Source organism: Gekko japonicus, unplaced genomic scaffold (genome assembly GCF_001447785.1).
Source record: "Gekko japonicus isolate JY-2015 unplaced genomic scaffold, Gekko_japonicus_V1.1 scaffold43, whole genome shotgun sequence".
NCBI lineage: Eukaryota > Metazoa > Chordata > Lepidosauria > Squamata > Gekkonidae > Gekko > Gekko japonicus.
The window spans coordinates 1,383,418-1,401,602 of NW_015173123.1; the positions used below are offsets into that span (position 1 = coordinate 1,383,418).

Genomic DNA, 18,185 nt, shown 5'->3' on the forward strand with positions numbered 1-18,185 from the left:
AAGTAATCCCTTTCTATAAGTGTGTACTCCGTTGATTGCTGTGGGACCTGACAGATGATAGATAGATAGATAGATAGATAGATAGATAGATAGATAGATAGATAGATAGATAGATAGATAGATAGATAGATAGATAGATAGATAGATAGATATCTTCACTGAGATATTCACAGGCGCCAACAACAGCAGAGGAACTTCATTTTAAAAAAGAAAATTCAAACATCTAAGCTTGAAAGTTCTATTTTGCTGTCTGCGGTTAGAAAAAATCTCCGTGCCGAGGATTATGGGTTCCTCAGTCTCCAGGTAAGGCAGTGAATGTAGAACATGTCTTATACAGTGACCGTCTATACTTGTGGCCAAAACTTTCATATGGAAGGCTCCATAAAAGGAGAACTTCACTAAGCCCTTGCTGGATAAAAAGTCCCAAATTCTGCAAGAGCGCATTAGAGTGTCACATGCAGCAAAGCAAAAGTGGGAAGTCCTCCTGTGCCAAGGAGCCGTGTCGCGGGAGCAGCAGAGAGAGATGGAGCATTCCGTTCTGTTTTTGCCGAGAACCTTGCATCTGAAACGAAGAGCACAGAGGTCTCCCGTCTCCAGGCACCTTGGGCAAAACAGTCAGAAATCGCTCACTTGTGTGCTCTGAGTGGGCCTGTCATGCCCACACCTCTGAAGCAAGTGGGCTGCTAACCTGACCGCATTTGTTTTGTTTTAAGTGTAAAATCTGTCTGCTGGTCTCACTGCAGATATTTTTATTTATTTATTTATTGCATTTTTTACCCCACCCTCCCCGCAAACGGGCTCAGGGCGGCTTACACAGAGGCATATGATTGTACTTACGGAATAGCTGCCACTCGAGACACGGTTAAGTAGTGTTTCCTTTCCATGTTGCTTTGGCAGGGGATGGAAGGCAAACGTTGCTTTTGAAAGATGTTCCCACGGGATGGTGCTATGATAGCTGGAGAGTAAGGGCGGCTGTCCTTGCTGAAGCGGGGCAGTGGGAGCTCCATCCGTGGGCCCCGCCCCCTCCTCTCCTTGCGGCAGTCAGCCTGTGGCCCAAGGAGCAAGAGCAACCTCCCTCCAGGCCCCCCGGGGGGGAGATCTGGGAACAAACCCCACCCATCCCTCTGCAAGGCTGCAAAACTAAACAGCCCCTTAAAGATGAACAACTTATTCCCACATAATCTTTTGTGAGTCAGAGCTCAGGACGCATTCGAAGAAGCAAGCGGTGAGATACAAACGTTATACCGACATAACTATTAGCCTTCTTTCAGGCACAACTGGGCTCCTGTTTACATTTGCTAGGACAGGCTCCCCATCTGGAATTATGGCAAGCTGCAGGAAGCCCTTGCTTAGCAGAGGCGCTTAGTGGCTTGTTTCCCTGGCCACCAGAGCAGCTTAGATCCTTAGAGCCCTGGGGCGTCTGGGGAAGAGGCAGCAGCTGTAACTCTGTCCCAGTCAGCCTTCTCTCACCCCTTCTTGCTTGGGTTGAGGAGGCATCAGGGAGCCACACGTGCCCGAGGGACCGCTTGGTCCTGGAATGTAGGTCTTGCGTATGTGCACATCAGCTCCATTGAAGGGTGCCGGCATCAGGAGCCATATTCTCTGTGTCAGCCTCACTGACTTCATTTGGGTCGAATTGTTTGTGGAGGCTCAGCTAACTGATTTGCAGCTGAATACTCTGAGCTGCCATCCCTGATGCTGTTGGAGTGATGTGAATGGCTCTGTCTTGGATCTCCAGCTTGGTGTAGTGGTTAAGTGCGCGGACTCTGATCTGGGAGAACCGGGTTTGATTCCCCATTCCTCCACTTGCACCTGGCTAGATGGCCTTGGGCAAGCCATTGTTCTGATAAGAGCTGTTCTTGAAAAAGAGTGGTTTCTGTCAGAGCTCTCTCAGCCCCACCTACCTCACAGGGTGTCTGTTGAGGGGAGGGGGAGGGGGAGGAGATTGTAAGCCACTCTGAGACACCTTTGGGTAGTGAAGGGCAGGGTATACATCCAATCTCTTATTCTTCTTCTTCTTCTTCTTCTTCTCCTCCGGCCTTTTCATGGGTGAGAGCCAGTTTGGTGTAGCGGTAACGTGCATGGTCTCTAATCTGGGAGAACTGGGTGTGATTCCCCACTCCTCCACTTGCAGCTGCTGGATGACCTTGGGCAAGCCACAGTTCTGGCACAGCTGTTCTCTCAAGGACAGTCCTGGAAAGAGCTCTCTCAGCCCCACCTACCTCACAGGGTGTCTGTTGAGGGGAGGGGGAGGGGGAGGAGATTGTAAGCCACTCTGAGACACCTTTGGGTAGTGAAGGGCAGGGTATACATCCAATCTCTTCTTCTTTACTTCTGTCAGTTGTCACTCAGTTTTGCAATCACAGAGTAATGAGACATTTTTTATTTAATGTAGGCATTTATATCCCACCTTTCGACCAGAAAACTGGTTTCTGGAACAACTCAGAACAACATAAAAACAGTTCATTTAAAATAAAGCTTAAACTAAATTTGCAGAATATAAAGCAAGCAAACTAAATTTGCAGAATGAAACTAAAGACATCACTAACTTTGCAGAATGAAAGTAGCCAGAGGCATTAAAAACCAACAACTGGCCAGCTGCATTAAAAAAGCAACAACAGCAGAATTAAAAATCCGAATGTTGTTTATTTATTGATTTGATTTACAGACCGCCCTCCCCTGTGTGTAGGGCTCAGGGCATTGAACAACGTATTCAATAAATACATTTACAAATCAGATTAAAACAATTAAAAACAATAAACAAGTTCTCTAACTATTTCAGATGGCCCTTAAAAGACCAATTTACATCCGTACCCCATGAGGGGGGGAGAGGAGAGACGGGGGAGGCCAGGCTCGATGGAAAAAACGTTGCTGTCCTCAACTCGAGGCCTGGCAGGACGCCTCTGTCCTACAGGCCCTACAGAACTGTGCCAGGCCATGCAGGGTGCAGATCTCATTCGGAAGAGAGTTCCACCAGGCAGGCGCCAGGTCCAAAAAGGTCCTGGTTCTGGTTGAGAACAGCTGGATATCTTTCGGGCCAGGGATCACCAGGAGATTCTTCTCCCCAGAGCGTATACCAGCAGAGGCGGGACCCATAGATACATTGGTCCCAGACCATTTAGGGCCTTAAAGGTTAGTACCAAAACCTTGAATCTGATCTGGTATTCAACCTGGAGCCAGTGCAGCCGGCGAAGCACTGGTTGAATGTGTGCTGTCAAGTTTGAAAACCAGACTTGAAAATGGAGATTGCAGCAGCAGTTGTCAGTCTACGTAATGAGGCTGGGGAGAAGCAAACCTTACCCAGAAACCCAGAAGAGCAAATATGTGCCTGTGGTCTTAACCTTTACATAGCCATCGGAAATGCAGAGATGTGGAAGCTTTTATCCTGTGCCACAATAAATCTAGGAGCAAAACCAGAGGTGTTTGTAGAGGGTTCCCCCCCACACACACACTTCAGCATTTGTTTCCCTGCCAGCTGCACGTGCACAGAGTGGAGACTCACTGCACGACAAAAGTGAACACAGATTTGCTATGCATCACACTGGACTCACTTTTTCAAGGACCTCCGTGTGAACTTCTGGTCATACACAAAACCAACAGGAAAAATGACTGTTTAGCACTTCCTTAAGATGCACATTCTTCACAAAGTGTCTCGTAGCTGGGAGAAGACTACATGGGTGTTTTGTGGCAAGGGATTATCCAGAGTTCACTTCTAAGTCAAGGCTGAGGGCCCAATGGCAACTTCCAGCCAAGGAAATGTGCACCTTGAAGACGCATTTTTGAGCATTTTTGGATTACCAGACGATCAGTGCTTTGACTAGTGTAGTTCTGCATAGGGTTGCCCTGTGAATTACTCACTTTGTGGTGTGGGCTAAATACCGTAGTGCGAGGGGTCTGTTTTCTATGAGGAGGGGCTTCTGTGAGTTGATTCCCCTCCGTGCTCTGGTCTTATCTTGCAAGGGGCTAATTTTTGCCTCTGTTTCTCTCCCCCCCCCCCCATTCTTAATTAGAGAAGACTAACAGGAGCCTTGCTGTACTTTAAAGACGAACAAGACTTTAGCCTGACATTCACATGCATCTACCAAAGTGGGCTCTAATCCATGAAAACAGATGCTAGGAGAAAAGTTTTGTGGTGTTTTTTTTAAGTATTTCAAGTGCTGCAAGATTCCAGTTTTGCTGCAACAAACTAACCCAGTAGCCATTCTGGCATTCGTCAGTGAGATGGAAGAGTTTATGTTTACTGAGCCACATGGTGTCAAGTACCATTATTTTTCCTTTAGATTGTTTTCAGACATGGTGAATTAACATTTTTAGAAATTAAATCGATGGCTAGACTGTCAGGCTGATACCAACAGTCTAACAGCTGCTCTGAGTTACCAAAAATGCCAGACATGAAACCCCACAGGATCTCCCTTGAGCAAGGAGCCAGCTCAGCCAGATAAGACGGATTCCTTTCCAGGACGGGGGGGGGGGGGGGTTGCCGTACCTGGTTACCCGAATTAGTGGGATACCCAGGAGGCAGGGCTACAACATCCACATGCAGGTGGGAAGGGAAATGAGCAAGAAAAAGAGGACTCTCCCAAATTTTCATACAGACAAAGCTGTATACTCCCTATACTATCATAAAATATGTTCTAAGTTGTCAACCATGATGGGTGAGAAGGAGTTTAGACTAAAAAATGGGGGGGGGGGTTTTAGAAAAATTTGAAGTGAGGAAAGATGAATGGCAGGTCATGAAAGGAAGAGAGCAAAATGAAGGAGGAGAAAAGTGTGGGAAAGCGTTAGAGAAATATAAGAAAAGACAACAAAAGGATTTTAAAATTATTTTGCTACTATACACTAACAACGCTGCCCCTTTGCAAGACCTGGCTGTGCAGGAGCTGGGTGTGACTAAAGTAGGGTTACCATATTTTGAAAAACAAAAGGAGGACAAATTTCCTGACTGACTACTTCAAAGAAGTGATCGCTACGACAAGTCTCATTTTAAATACTCCTATATTTAAGCTGTGATTATTGCTACAAACTAGGAATATTCCTAACCTTCCAACCCAATAGGAGGACGTTTTCATCAAAAAAAATTTTAAAAGCGCCCACAAGGGGACAGGCACCAAAAAAGAGGGCATGTCCTCTAAAAGGAGGACATCTGCTAACCCTCACTAAAGGGAAAAGGAAACCATAGACCTTGTTAGGAGGCTTCATCCTGGCATTGATTTTGGCTGGTCCTGGCTTGTCTCGCTGTGCTCCAGTGCTGGCTTGGCTGATGGGCTTAGCAGGATCTGAGAAGTAACTTAGGGTTACCCTCAGCCTCCTGTAAGACCAACAACATTTTATTCAAAGTGTAAGCTTTCGTATGCAAAGCACACTTCTTCAGACAAATTGGAATGAAATCTCCTTAAGGAAAAAGGGGGGCCAGCCGTTAGGAGGGGCCACTCAGAGCCAAGAAGCATATGCAGAGCTGAAATTGGATCAGGTGGCCGGTAAGATCAATGGATGGCAGCAAATTAGCATGTAAATGCAAGAGTTAAAAAAGAGATCTGAGAATGAAGTTAGAATCCAGAGGCACCCCCGAGACAAACCAAGCTCAATCCTGTGTACATGCGAGAAGAGAGACTCAGTGTGTGCACACTACTTCACATACATTGAAACAGATTTCCTCAAATATTACATACATGTAATACATGCATGAGTAGCTGAGCAATAAATACAGCTAAGACTGGAATAACACATTTGGTAAGACATGTAAATAGCAGCAAATTGGCATACAGATAATAAAGGAGTTAACAGATTTGAAAACTAAGTTTGAGTCCAGTGGCACCTTTAAGACCAGCAAAGTTTGATTTCTGGGTATAAGTGAGAACTGAGTGACTTGGCATGTGTAGTAAGATAAGAAGCTGATATCTCCATTAAGCCCTGGGGGCTCTATTGTCCTGAGTGTTGTAATAACTTGTAATTCAGCAGTCTCCCATTCCAGTCTGTTTCTGAAATTCCTTTTCAATAAAACAGCTACTCTGAGGTCCCCCACTGAATGCCCTGGGAGGCTGGAATGTTGTCATTCAGGTTTCTCGGTTTTGTGATTCTTGATGTCAGATTTGTTTCCATTTATCCTTTGGCATAGAGTTTGATATTTTTGTCCTATGTAGAGAACTGAAGGGCATTGTTGGCATTTAATGGCAAAAACAGTGTTTAAAGATGAGTGCGTGGATGAGCCTGAGATGTTGTAGTTGATGTTGTTAGGTCCGGTAATTGTGTTGTCTGGGTGTCCATGTCCTGCAAATATTTTCTGCTCAAGTCCATCCTGAATGTTGATCCATACCGATCCTCTCTTTCATTCCCTGCCTGAAGCTTCTCTGCCTTGTTCTAAATCTGCCATTTTCACTCTGCTTCCTCATCCAGGGCTACTGCTTGGCCTTCAGCAGTCAGGGCTTGCGGCAGGAGAAGTCCAGTGACTTTTATTGCACATTTGGGTGTACAAATTGAGGCCAAAATGGCAAGGACTGCTTTAGCAAAAGATTAGGTGTACAGGCTAAAATAAATAAAAATATAGTAAATAGTAATCCCCCCCCCCCTTTTGTGAACTTTGGAATTAGCAAGCTGTTTTTAACCTCTGTGTTGCTAAATGGGCTTGGGCACGCCTGAAGCCAAAATTGTAACCCTTTTGCCACAAATGAATGGCTTGTAGGCGATGCTCCCTCTAAGCTGTGGAGTCTTGTAAGCAAAGATTCTACCTTGTGAGCTACTGGCATTAAATGTGTGAGTGAGCGATTTGGTTCTTGCATTAATTAGTTTGCCCTGGAGCCATCTTTCCTAAGACAAAAATGTGTGAGCCGGAAGCTAAAAATCTGTGAGCTAGCTCACACTAACTCAGCTTAGAGGGAACACTGCTTGTAGGATTGGTTGGGATGCCGTTCTCTTTGTCTGATGAACTCTGCACTGCTTGCTTCCTCTGTGCATAATTTGCCTGTCACACTAGAATCCCCCCCTCCCCCCCAAGTCGAGCAAGCAGGTCCCTCTTTCCTTGGCAGATCATCAGGTGTGTCACTGCTGGGCTGGTTTTAATGGCGAGCGGGATCAGGGCTTCTTCTCAGCCGCTTGTTCTTCCCCCTGCGGGGGCTCTGTGATCTGCCTCCTCTTTGGAGGGGGGGGGAGGATCCCAGTTGCTCTCATCCACGGCTGCAGGGTCTTACCAACACAGCTAAGCAATCCAACTGGACGTGTGGTGTGCAGAGGTAAAAACAGTGCAGTTTGTCCAAATAAACCAAATAGTCCAGTGCAGACGATGACCTGGTTCATTAAAACACAGAACTAAAGCCCTGGAGCGGCTTGATGAAGTTGTACGGGCCCCACTGGGTCTGACAGAAAGTAAATAGCCATGGCATGTTTATTTTTAGTAAAACATTTGTCCCATCTCCTAACCTCTGAAGGTAGGCGAACCCTGCAAAAACAGAGAAGGTAAAAGTCTAAAAGGCATAACTGTTAAAAGCAGGGGGGGAAACAGTAGCTTTGAGGATCCCCAAAGCACTCCCAAACAGCGCTGCTTTAATCCGGTGCCACGTGACTGCTCCGTGCCTCTCAGTGGCAGCACAGGGGAAGTGTACAGGCTGCTAATTTGAATATTTTGTCTTCGTGGATGATCGACTGAAATGCTAGGCAGAAGGCCAAGCCCCTGAGACTTTCTGTGTTGCCACATGATTGGCTAAGTGGTGAAGGTTTTTGTTCCTTTCTGTAAATTGCAGTCTTACCTATTTTGCAGCTGATATCTTGCAAAGCATGCCTTGTTGCAGCAGCTCAACTTACCATGCCAAGAAAAGGCATGCATGTCCTAGAACCCTTGTCAGGGATGCTGGGAGCATGCACCAAGTGCAGACAAAGGACCAGGCCATTCTGCAAGCAGTACATGAGGCTAGGATGGTGCAGGGCGCCTGGCATGCTGAGCTGCATTGTCCTGCCTGGGTAGCCTCCTGGTCCGCCAGTCTGGTTGCATCAGCCTTTGGTTCTGCTCCCTGGTCTTTTTCTGTTTTGTTGTCGTCATTAAAAACCTTGGTCTCTCTGCAGGACTTCTTCAGATGCAGAACGCCGCCACCTAAGTAAGACAGTTGCTGCCAAGAAGCCTCTCAAGGGCAGGGCAGGTGCACATTAATTCTGCTGTTGCCGGAATGCCAGTGCGGTGGTGTGAGCAGAGCACTTCGTTCTCTGCAGTCATCCAGGGGCTCCGCACTGAAACTTTATTGCCCACCCTCCTCCCCGTATCTTGGATGGTGGTGCTAACCAAAGCGGGACACTGTGTGTGCGTGTGTGAGACAGGCCATCAAGGCACTTCCCACTGGGGGCATCCCCGTGAATTAATGGCCTCCAGAACGCCCTCTTCTCATTACCACCCTTGCTCAGGTCTTGCAGGCTCGGCTTCCTTGACTGAGTCCGTCCATCTCACGTTGGGTCTTCTTCTTTTCCTGCTGGCCTCAACCTGGTAGCAATTTCCAAGTTTTCTGACCCTTTACGGCTGCACAGCTAGAGCAGAAATACGAGGGCAACGGCTGACAGAGCTGCAGGAGGAGGCGTGGCTGAAGAGGAGGGCTTTTGTGACCAGGGGCGGGCCTTCAGGTCCTTGCTTCACTCCACCTTGCTCCACACACACCCATGACTAGCAGAAGCAAAAATACACACATGTTTAATTTGTGTAGATATGGGTCAAGTGGTGGAACACAGCTTGTGTTTCCTTCCTGCGGGACTTGCTGTGAATCCAGTGCCTTAGAAGCGGAAATAACTATACTAACGCTGGCATATTTTGGTCACATCATACAAAGACAAGCGTCACTGAGAAAGGCAGCGATGCTAGGAAAAGTCGAGGGCAGCAGGAAAAGAGGAAGACCCAGCACAACATGGGGGTAGAGGACGGCAGGTGGGCTGGCAAGTGGAAAGGAGAGGAGGAAGCAGGAAGAGCCTGTGGGGGCTTTCAAGGAAGGACGGGGAAATCTGAGGCTCACTGCAAGTCCTTGCGGGTCCCTACTTGCCATTCATCTAATTCTCATAATGGTTCTACTGTGCAGATTAAAAAATCTGCGCAGTGGGGCCAACCAAGGCTTGTAGGGCTTTTTCTGCAGTTGTTGTTCGGTCGAACAGTCGAGTCGACTCTTCACGACCCCATGGACCACATCACGCCAGGCCCTCCTGTCTTCCACCATCCTCCAGTTTGCTCAATTTCATGTTCGTTGCATCGATGCCACTGTCTAACCATCTCATCCTTTGCCGTCCCCTTCTTCTGTTACCTTCAGTCTTTCCCAGCATCAGGATCTTCTTCTCCTCCAGTGAGTGCTCGCTTCTCATTTGGTGGCCAAAGTATTTGAGCTTCAGTTTCATTATCTGGCCTTCCAGGGAACAGTCAGGGTTGATTTCTTTTAGGACTGACTGATTTGATCTCCTTGCAGTCCGAGGGACTCTCAAGAGTCTTCTCCAGCACCATTTTCTGCAGACCCCAGATTAATCCCTCCCCGTGTTACCTACTGATGTGCCTTGCTGCCCAGTAGAGTGTGCAGCTCTTTTTGAAACCCCAGCTGAATCCTTAATTTGCCGACAGTGCAGCCGACTGAGACGGTAACCTTTTGAGGCGGCAGAGTACCCCCTGCCACCTCCGGCACTTCAGTGTGCCCGACTCTGTTTCTGAGCTCTTTCTCTAGCTTTTTAATGAACATGTAGGCGGGAAACTAGCATTGCAAGGAGATGGCTGGATGCAAAGGCTTCTTCTGACGCACTCACTCTCTTTCCGTGTGGGATTAAAAAGGATGGGGCCATCATTCAAAAAGGGTGTCCCCCACCTGGTTGCATAGATCACTCCGCCACCTCATTCCGCCGCTTGGGAGAACAGGCCTCGGTTCCCCCAATCTCAAGGGGGTGCCCTGGGGACTTGCTTTGCAGGAGGATTACTGCGAGGTCGAATGAGACAGGGATGCTAAGAGACTTTGAATATTACATAGCGGATCACATACAGATTGACTGTAAAGAAGGCATTGGACAAATGAACATGTTATGTGTGTGATCCACACACACACACGCCCCCGATGGCCAAAGCCCCACTTTAAATGGCCTTTGTTTCCCCTGTAATGTGAGGCGAGAGGCGTAGGGTCTGCCCTGTGCATCTTGTTACCTGCCATTCGCCAGGGTTGGTGGCTTTCGTGAACCTGCCTGGGGTGGCTCCAGTGAGGATTGTTGAGCACCTGATGATCCCTTGCGCATGGCCTCTGGGGAGAGGGGCACGCGTGGGAAGGTCTTGCTGGAGAAGCGACTGGAGGCGCCGCTGTGGCTCCAGAGTCAGGCCTGGACTCCGTCGGCTGGGTCTCTGCTGGCGGACGCTTCTGCTGCTGCTGCCGGTCAGAGCAGACAAGCACAGAGTCAGCAGCAGGGCGGCCCCATGTGCTCGTCATCCTCTCTGCACACAGGCTGACGTGGTGGTTGGCCCTCACTCTTTTCCTGGTTTCTCAACAGGTGGGTCATGGGAAACCTTGGCTCACATGCAGTTGACAAGGCCGATAGCAAAGAATGGTAGCTGTTTGCCACCCCCACGGCCCCCCGAAGGCGCTGCCGCACCAGCCCTTTCTCCTGGAGGCTGGCGGGTGTCCTGGGCTGCCGGCCAGTGTGCAGCTGCCAGGAGCGATCTGTGCTGCATCATGGCTCCGGGCCATCCCTGCCCCCGCTCCCTCACGCCCCGCTCAGCATTTATGCAGAAAGAGGGTGGGAAATAAGAGAATGGCCACTCTCGCAGGGCCTGGACGTAGGCCTCTGGTGCTTCTGTGTCTGGAACGGGCAACCGAAGCAGTCTGGACTGGCAGGAGCGTTTTCTCCACCGGGGAAATGCAGAGTTTGGCTGGGGGAGACTAGCAGTTTACGGCGTGAAGCAAATGGGGACCTTTCCCTCCCTCCCATGTTAGTAGAACTCCAGGGTCCCCCACGGAACTGATACATCAGAGGCTCAGAACAGGAGAAGCGAAATCCTTGTTGACCCAGCACCTAATTCCCCACCGCAGGCTGTCGCTTGGATGGCTTTTAAAAAGCACGACACAGAATTGTGTCAGAGGAACAGCTCGATTCGATTGGAGACCGTGTTCCCTCTAAGCTGAATTCATGTGAGCTAGCTCACAGTTTGTTAGCCTCTGGCTCACACATTTCTGTCTTAGCTCAGGAAGGATATGGCTCCAGAGCAAACCAATTGATGCAGCAGCCAAACCGCTCGCTCACAACTTTAATGCCAGGAGCTCACAAAGTGGAATTTTTGCTCTCAAGACTCCACAGCTTGGAGAGCAGCCAGATTTTCAAGAGTCAAAGCTCTCCTCATTGGGGACCGTCAGCGGAACAGCGGCTGTTAGCCCTAGTAGTGAAATGGAACCTCCACATTTGTGGCAGTGTACCTCTGAATACCGGGTTCAGGATGCCAGCAGTTGGGGAGGGCTGCCACTTCCATGCCCTGCTCGTAGGCATCCCGGAGGCATCTGGCCAAGCCATGGAGACAAAGTTCTTCAGGCCGCACCAGCAGTGGCAGCAGAAAAGGAAAGCCAAGGTGTTGGGGTCAAGAAAGAATAACCATAAGAAGTTCTTTTTCAACACCTTGATTTTTATTTTCTGCTGCAGCCATGGAGACACCAGTAATGCACACGTTAAGTGGTGCTCTCATGCCTGGCACGTCTGTCAGGCTGCGTGGCGGAGCATTTGTTTGTTTATAGCCCCCTTTTCTCCCCCGTTGGGATTCAGACCAGCTTTTAGAACATCCTTCTCCCCTCCTCCATTTTCTCACAACAGCCCTGTGAAGTAGGCCAGCCTTAGGTCACCCGGCAGGGCCGGCTCACCTGCTAGGCAAACTAGGCATTCGCCTAGAGTGCGGGCTGGCCCTTAGGGCGCCAAACTGGACCCGCCCCCCCTGCCAAAACCCCTCAGCCCTCGCCAAAGGCCCTGCATCTTTCTGCCTGACTGGGTGACCGCTGCCTCCCCTGACTTTCTGCTTTCGTTGCGGGGGGGAGGGGGGATGCGCGCCTCCGCTGCCGCCACCACGCTGCCTGCCCACAACGCCCCCCCTGCACCCTCCACAGTCCTCTAGGCGCCAGGCGGCTCCATGCCCAGGCATCTGATGGGCAGGAGCTGCTCAGCACCACTTGGGACTCAGTGCCTGAGCGCCTGCCACATGGCCATCGAGCCTCCAGGTTTGGCCACCTTTCTGAGGTGCTTCAGTCAGCGGGAGCTGGCCTTCCCCGACTTAGAGGCAGCCTTCTGGCAGTTGGAACCCAGTGGCACCCCCCCTCGACGGCGGGCCAAGTGAGGCCTCCCAGCAGAGGAGCTCTCTAGTCCTGGGCTGGCTGCCGCCGCCTCGCCTTGGCCTGACAGGTGCTGCCGCCTCCGGAGTCAGAAGCCCCACCACCCGCGGGAGCCGTGCATCCTCCTCCTCCTCCGGCCCCCTCCTCCTTCCGAGAGTCCCGGTCGCAGTTTCTTAATGGGGGGGGGGCAAGAGGAGGCCACATCCGCGGGAACTTTTGCTGGCTGGATCGGGGGGAGGGGAGGCGCGCCAGGAATCTCCTCTCCAGGTGTGTGCCAAAGTTGGTCTCCTTCCCTCTTCTCTGCCCGGGGGGGGGGGCGGTTGGGGGTGAGTTGGCGAGGACTTAGCTGCAGCCCGGTGTCATCTGAAGAAGGCGACAGCAGCAGCAGGGTCCGGGAGCCAGAAGAAGCTAGGTGGAGTGGCTCAGGGAGCCCAGGCAGAGATCAGAGGTGGAAAAATAATGGAGGGGAGGGGGGGCTTAGAGGAGTCAGGGTCTGGTTCTCGGAAAGTGAATGGCACCAACCACACACCAAAAAAAAAAAAAGAAAGAGGGGGGGGAGGAAGAGAGGAGCGCAGGGATGGGGGGGGAGGTTTCCAGGAGTTCATCACACTGGCTGACTGTGCTTTGAGCTTGCAGCCCCAAGCGCCTGCCCCGCCAATCCCACCCTTTTAAGCCCACTTTGAAGAGTTCAGGAGGGCCCTGCAGCAGCCCGGGGCAATGCGGGGAGGGGAGCAGCTGGACTTCCTATGCTCCAGGCACCGCCTGGAGGTTGGCAACCCCACAATTGGTGGGCACACACAGGGGGCAGAAGGTAGCCCCACCTAGGGCGCAAAAAACCCTCGGGCCGGCCCTGTCACCCGGGGAGCTTTTGCAGTCGAAGTGGGGGTTTGAACCCGGGTGACCCTGGGTCCTGGTCCGCCACTCTCTCGCCTGTGCCACCCTGGGTCTCTGCTTCCCGTGGCTTCCCAGTGAGGGCTCAGCTGCACAGACCTTGCTGGGGAGAGGATGCTGTGGCCTCTGGAGCGGTTTCGGGAGCACTGCTGTACAGGAGGGCTCTTCACCTCCTACCCGCCAGACAAGCCTCCTGTCCTCAGTGTCTGGGGAGGCCACGGCCAGCACTTCTGAGCTCCTTATAACACTGGCAGAGGCTGTGTTGGGCTTGGGGGGTCACCGGTGGCCCTTGGCAGGATGGTTTTGAGGCTGAAGGTTCAGCCCTTGACTACTCCAGCTGGAGGGTGTAGACTCATTGGGGTCAGGAGAGGGCCGCTTGCCAACAGGGACTCCAAGTGGCACGCCTTGTTCTCATCGCCCGCATTTTATCCTCATGGCCCCCACCCCGAGAGGTAGGCTAGGCCTGAAGTGTGTCCCTGGCCCTGGGTCACCCAGCGAGCTTCCATGGCAGAGAGGGGGATTCGAACCTGGGTCACCCAGATCCCAGTCTAACACTTTAAGCACAGCACATTTTGCGCAAAATCCAGGTTGTCATGTATCTCACAGAGTGGTCATTGTCAAGGACATCTGTATTAATTGATAGACTGATTTAGTGAAACAGAATAGGTAGCTCAAGACAGTAAGCAAGGCTGCACCTTGCAGGGAACAAATAATTTGGTACACGCATGCGCGCACACTCACCATGGGGATTTGTTCATGATCCAAATATGGCAACCATTTGGCCCTTGAGACTGAAGCACCATCCACTCACCAGGCCTCTGCAAGAAAGAGTTTTCAGTGAGCTACAGAGGAAGTCTGTCCCGTGCCATCCTCTAATCTCCAGCAGTAAAAATCTGTTGTTCTCCTCCCTCCCCAGAAGAAGAGGGAAGCTTCAGACTATTCGAGCTGATGGGCAAGTCTCTTGGAGAAGTTAAATTCATTAAAATCCATGGAGAGCATTTGATGGTAGTAGTGACAATCCTGGCACTTGATTGGCCGGGGTGCCCTGATGTCACAGAAGGAGCAGGCTGGGAGAGAGTCCTTTACAAAAGCTGGGGAGGCAGAAGGAAGGGGAGATTTTAAAAAGCCTGGGAGAGAGGGACTTGCCCATAGAAAGAGAAGGGAAACTGCGGATGGAAGGGGGGAAAGCACACAGGGTCCCAGAAGTGAGAAGTGATTTGAAGTAAGGCGCCAACCATTTGGTTGCTTGCTTCTTCTGCTGGGTGAATTGTAACCTCCTGCAATCAGGACACAAGTCAGTAGAGAACATCTGGACACTGGTGGCGCCGCTATCAGACTGCAGGCCGGCTCAGGTGGTTGTGGTGTATGGATAACAGGCACCCTCTGCTGGCGACTGGTGGTCAGTGCGTGCTGGAATCTGTTGCCTGTTCAACTTAATTAAATTGGGGTTTTGCATCTTGCTTCACCTGCAGCACCCCTTCCTTGCCCTCCTACATAACCTTGGCACAAAAGAATCTTCCTCCTTTGTCTCCAGCTCTCCCACCTCTGAGACGCTTCCCAGTTCTCAACAGGCAAAGATAATACTTTCGTGTTACTTTTTTAAAAAATGCTAATTATTATGCTTGACATTTACTCCCCGCTTTTATTTTTTTTAAGGAATTGATAAGGAAAACGTGGAATTGTCTCCAACCACAGGGCACTCCAACAGCGGGAGGACTCGCCACGGTTCCGCCAGCCAAGTCCAGAAGCAGAGGAGCGCCGGCAGCTTCAAGCGCCACAGCATTAAGAAGATTGTGTGAAGCTTTCTCCTTTTTTAAAAAAAAATCCTTTTTTTTCCTAAAAAAAACACAGACAAAACTGACGTACGTAACATGGGCTTCTTACTAGAGCCCCCCCCTTCCACCCATGCCAAGTGGTCAAGCTGCACTTAATTTTGGGGGGAAAACCCTGGACCTGTCAGCCCTGGTGCCAGATGATCAGCTCTTGAAACGTTGGCTTGCATTTTGTTTTCTTTTTTGCTTGACTGCAGCCATCTTTTTTTCCCTGTTTTGGGTTCCTCAGTCTTTTTTTCCCTTTCAGTCCGTAACTCCCGACCCGCTGGAACAGCCCAAAGAAAACAGGTGGTTGCATCGAACACAGGATTGTTTTCCTGTGAGGCTTTTTTTCATGTTGTAAGATGTCTTCTCCAGTATCTCCTTTAAAGGAAAAGTGTTCCTGGCAAAGTCCAGTTTGCCCATTCCTTGTTTTTGTTGACCAGTGGACATGGTATTTGAACCTCTTTAGTGGTGGATTTTTTTTACTGTCCTGTGCTGTACTGAAGGAGGTCCCTGATCACGGCGGCAAGACACTGTGCATTTTAACTAGAGGGCAATATAGTTCAGGGCATGAATGTCTCCTCTCTAGTCAACTAGCCAGATGTCTTAGATGATGTGGGCCCAAAAGCTTGTCCCTGGGAACTGGCCTCCTGGGTCTGTGGAGCAGACTGGACAAAATCTGACAGTATTTCCTGGCTGCCCTTTGGTCTGGCTGTATTTCAGAAGTGCATGCCCCCCCCCCCAGCTTGGTGGGCACTTCCCAGTTGTCCTTCCCACCCAGTTGCCACCACCGAAGCCTTGTGCCAAAACATGGTCTCTGCAAACGCTGAGGGCTGCAGCTCTGCTGTGACCCGTGAAGGCCAGGCCCCCCAGGCGGTGTCACTGCGGTGGTTCCCAGGAAGGCAAGCCTGCCAGATTTGCACAACAAACCTCCCGGTGCATCGGTAACAACCATTCATGGTTAGGATTTGCTGAAGCTTCTTTGGTAATGCTTCTTCTGCCTAGACACATGGAAAGAACATTTAGAGCATTTTCTTCACGGAGCTCCCGGCACTTCTCCCCTCTTCCACTTCATCCTCACTCCAGCCCTGTGCAGCCGGTGAGGCGGAGAGAGGAGGGCCGGCCTGGGAGCACCCAGCACACCCACGTGGGGCTTCTCCCTGCTTGGGTCTGCCTGACCTTCCGACCCCTCCTCTCGGCTGGTGGGCGGGTGGCGGCAGCAGCTGGCGGCTCTTGCCAGGCCCAGAAGCCCAGTCGGCACAGACGTTTCCGCAAGCTTCCCCTGCTGGCTTCGGTTGGGAGGATTTGGGATTTCTGAACGGCAGAAATGATACTGCTTCTATCACTGCAAGCTGTCTCCAGAAGTGCAAGGATTATGTTTGCAACAGGCAATGCGCCGTTACATTGACTCAACACAGTCAAAGCTGGGTCTGTGGATGGACTCCATTTGACAGTCCAAAAATGTACATTTCATCTAGATTCAAGAAAGGAGTAGGAGATTTGATTTTTAAACAGGCGTCTACTCTTGAAGCTGAAATATATCTACTGCTGAAAACAGCCCCACGCAACAACGGTTAATTATATTGTGACTTTAAAGGGAAAAATGTATAATGATTAAAGCCCCTATGGTGAGATTTTAATAAGTGACTTTCAGTAAATTAAGCTCCACCACTAAATCCTTAGGAGATGGTACAAGTAAGTGATCGAGAATTAGAACTGTTCTTGTGTCACCAGTAGCCAGTCAACATGTAACCTGTTTTATGCATCTAAAACAACTCCAGTGTTTTGAGGCCAAGAAGGGACTATTCAGCTTTGTCATATCCCGGGGGTGGGGGGAAATGAGTGCAAGCTTGGTTTTCTCTTTTATCACACAGAAATTGCCGCAGCAGTTAATCAGCTGCGAGATGGAAAGACTTGGGGGGGGGGGAGAAGTTGAAGGTCCTTCCCGTTATTTTCATCTGGTGACCAACAGAGCAACCCAGTGCCCTCCAGGGACCCCCCTGCCCTGGGATCTGCCGTCACTGTGGTGTGTGTTGTGGGCACCCAAGCCCAGCAGAGGCATCTTCAGGATAAGTGGAAGGATTCCGCTGCACCCCAAAGGGGACCCGCCAGTGTTCAGTTCAGGGTGCTTGCAAATTGGCAAGTGAGGACAGCATTCGAGGCCAGGGGGAGAGAGCCCCACATAACAGCTCCCGACATCCTTTGTTCTCCATACATGCCAGGACCCACCTTGGTTCTGAAAACCAAGCCTGGCCCTAAGAGCGCACCAGAGCCCTCGGCCTGGAGGGACTTGCCCGGTTGCGGGGAATGGCTTGGCCAGCCTGGTCTCTGCCCTGGGGGGCAGTCAGCAGACTGGTACCCTCTTGTCCCCCGTATACATTAGTGGTTTAAGCCCAGGCACAGTCTGTCCTTATTGTTCTGTGGATGTACACAGAACAGCTGGGCAGTGCCAGTTTCCACAAAGAGGGCACAGAGCAGTGGAAGGGGAAGCAGCCCAGGGTCGGTGTGCTCCTAGAATCACAGAGGTGGAAGGGGCTCAAGGTCTCCTGTGGGCTGCCTGGGAGAAGCGGATCCAGAAGTCCTCGTTGGGTGAGGGGAAGGCATCTCCCTTCCCCTGAGCAGGACAGGAGCCCCTGCAGGTCTGGCCTTCTTCCCCGCTTGATGGCAGCTGGAGCACCCATCGCGGGGCACCTGCAGGGCCTTCCCCTCCGCAACAAGGTGGGGGGAGAGGGGACTCCAGCTGGGGCCCGTTGCACTTTCTTTTCATCTTGCTTCTGTTCCCACCACCCCACTGTCTTTCTTCTGGCCGTTGCTCACATACAGGAGGAGAAGGAGGGGGCAGTGGAGCGTTGCCAGAGGACGCTTTGGGTATAATCCTAAGAACACTTTCCTGGGAGTAAACCCCACTGAGGAGGATTCTGAGTAGAACTGCTGAGGCTTGCTGCCTTGTTAGGGAGGCTTTGGTGGTTGTGTCTTCTGTTTTTACTTTCGGTCATTTGGGGGTTAAAGCCTGTCAAAAGGTCCCCGTGAGCCTCTCTAAGCTTTTTCAGTTGTGTAAACTCTGCATATGTTTTGTGCAAATCGAAGTTAATTTTTTGGGGAAATTGGTCCTTGTGACAACTGGGAGAGCCAGCAAAACTGATACTTTCTGGTGCAGCAAGAATTATTTCATTTGTTTAACGGAGCA

At 50.8% G+C, this 18,185-nt stretch overlaps 1 protein-coding gene across 1 annotated transcript in view; it reads left to right on the forward strand.

Moving 5' to 3' along the window:
• The window catches only part of NF1 (neurofibromin 1), a 306,134-nt gene extending 290,848 nt beyond the window's left edge, over positions 1-15,286 (forward strand). Inside the window, exon 58 of the mRNA XM_015421915.1 lies at positions 14,841-15,286. Within this exon, the coding sequence (XP_015277401.1) occupies positions 14,841-14,983 (143 nt within the window). The 3' untranslated portion in view covers positions 14,984-15,286. The remainder of the gene's footprint in view (positions 1-14,840) is intronic.
• The last annotated feature ends 2,899 nt before the right edge of the window (positions 15,287-18,185 follow it).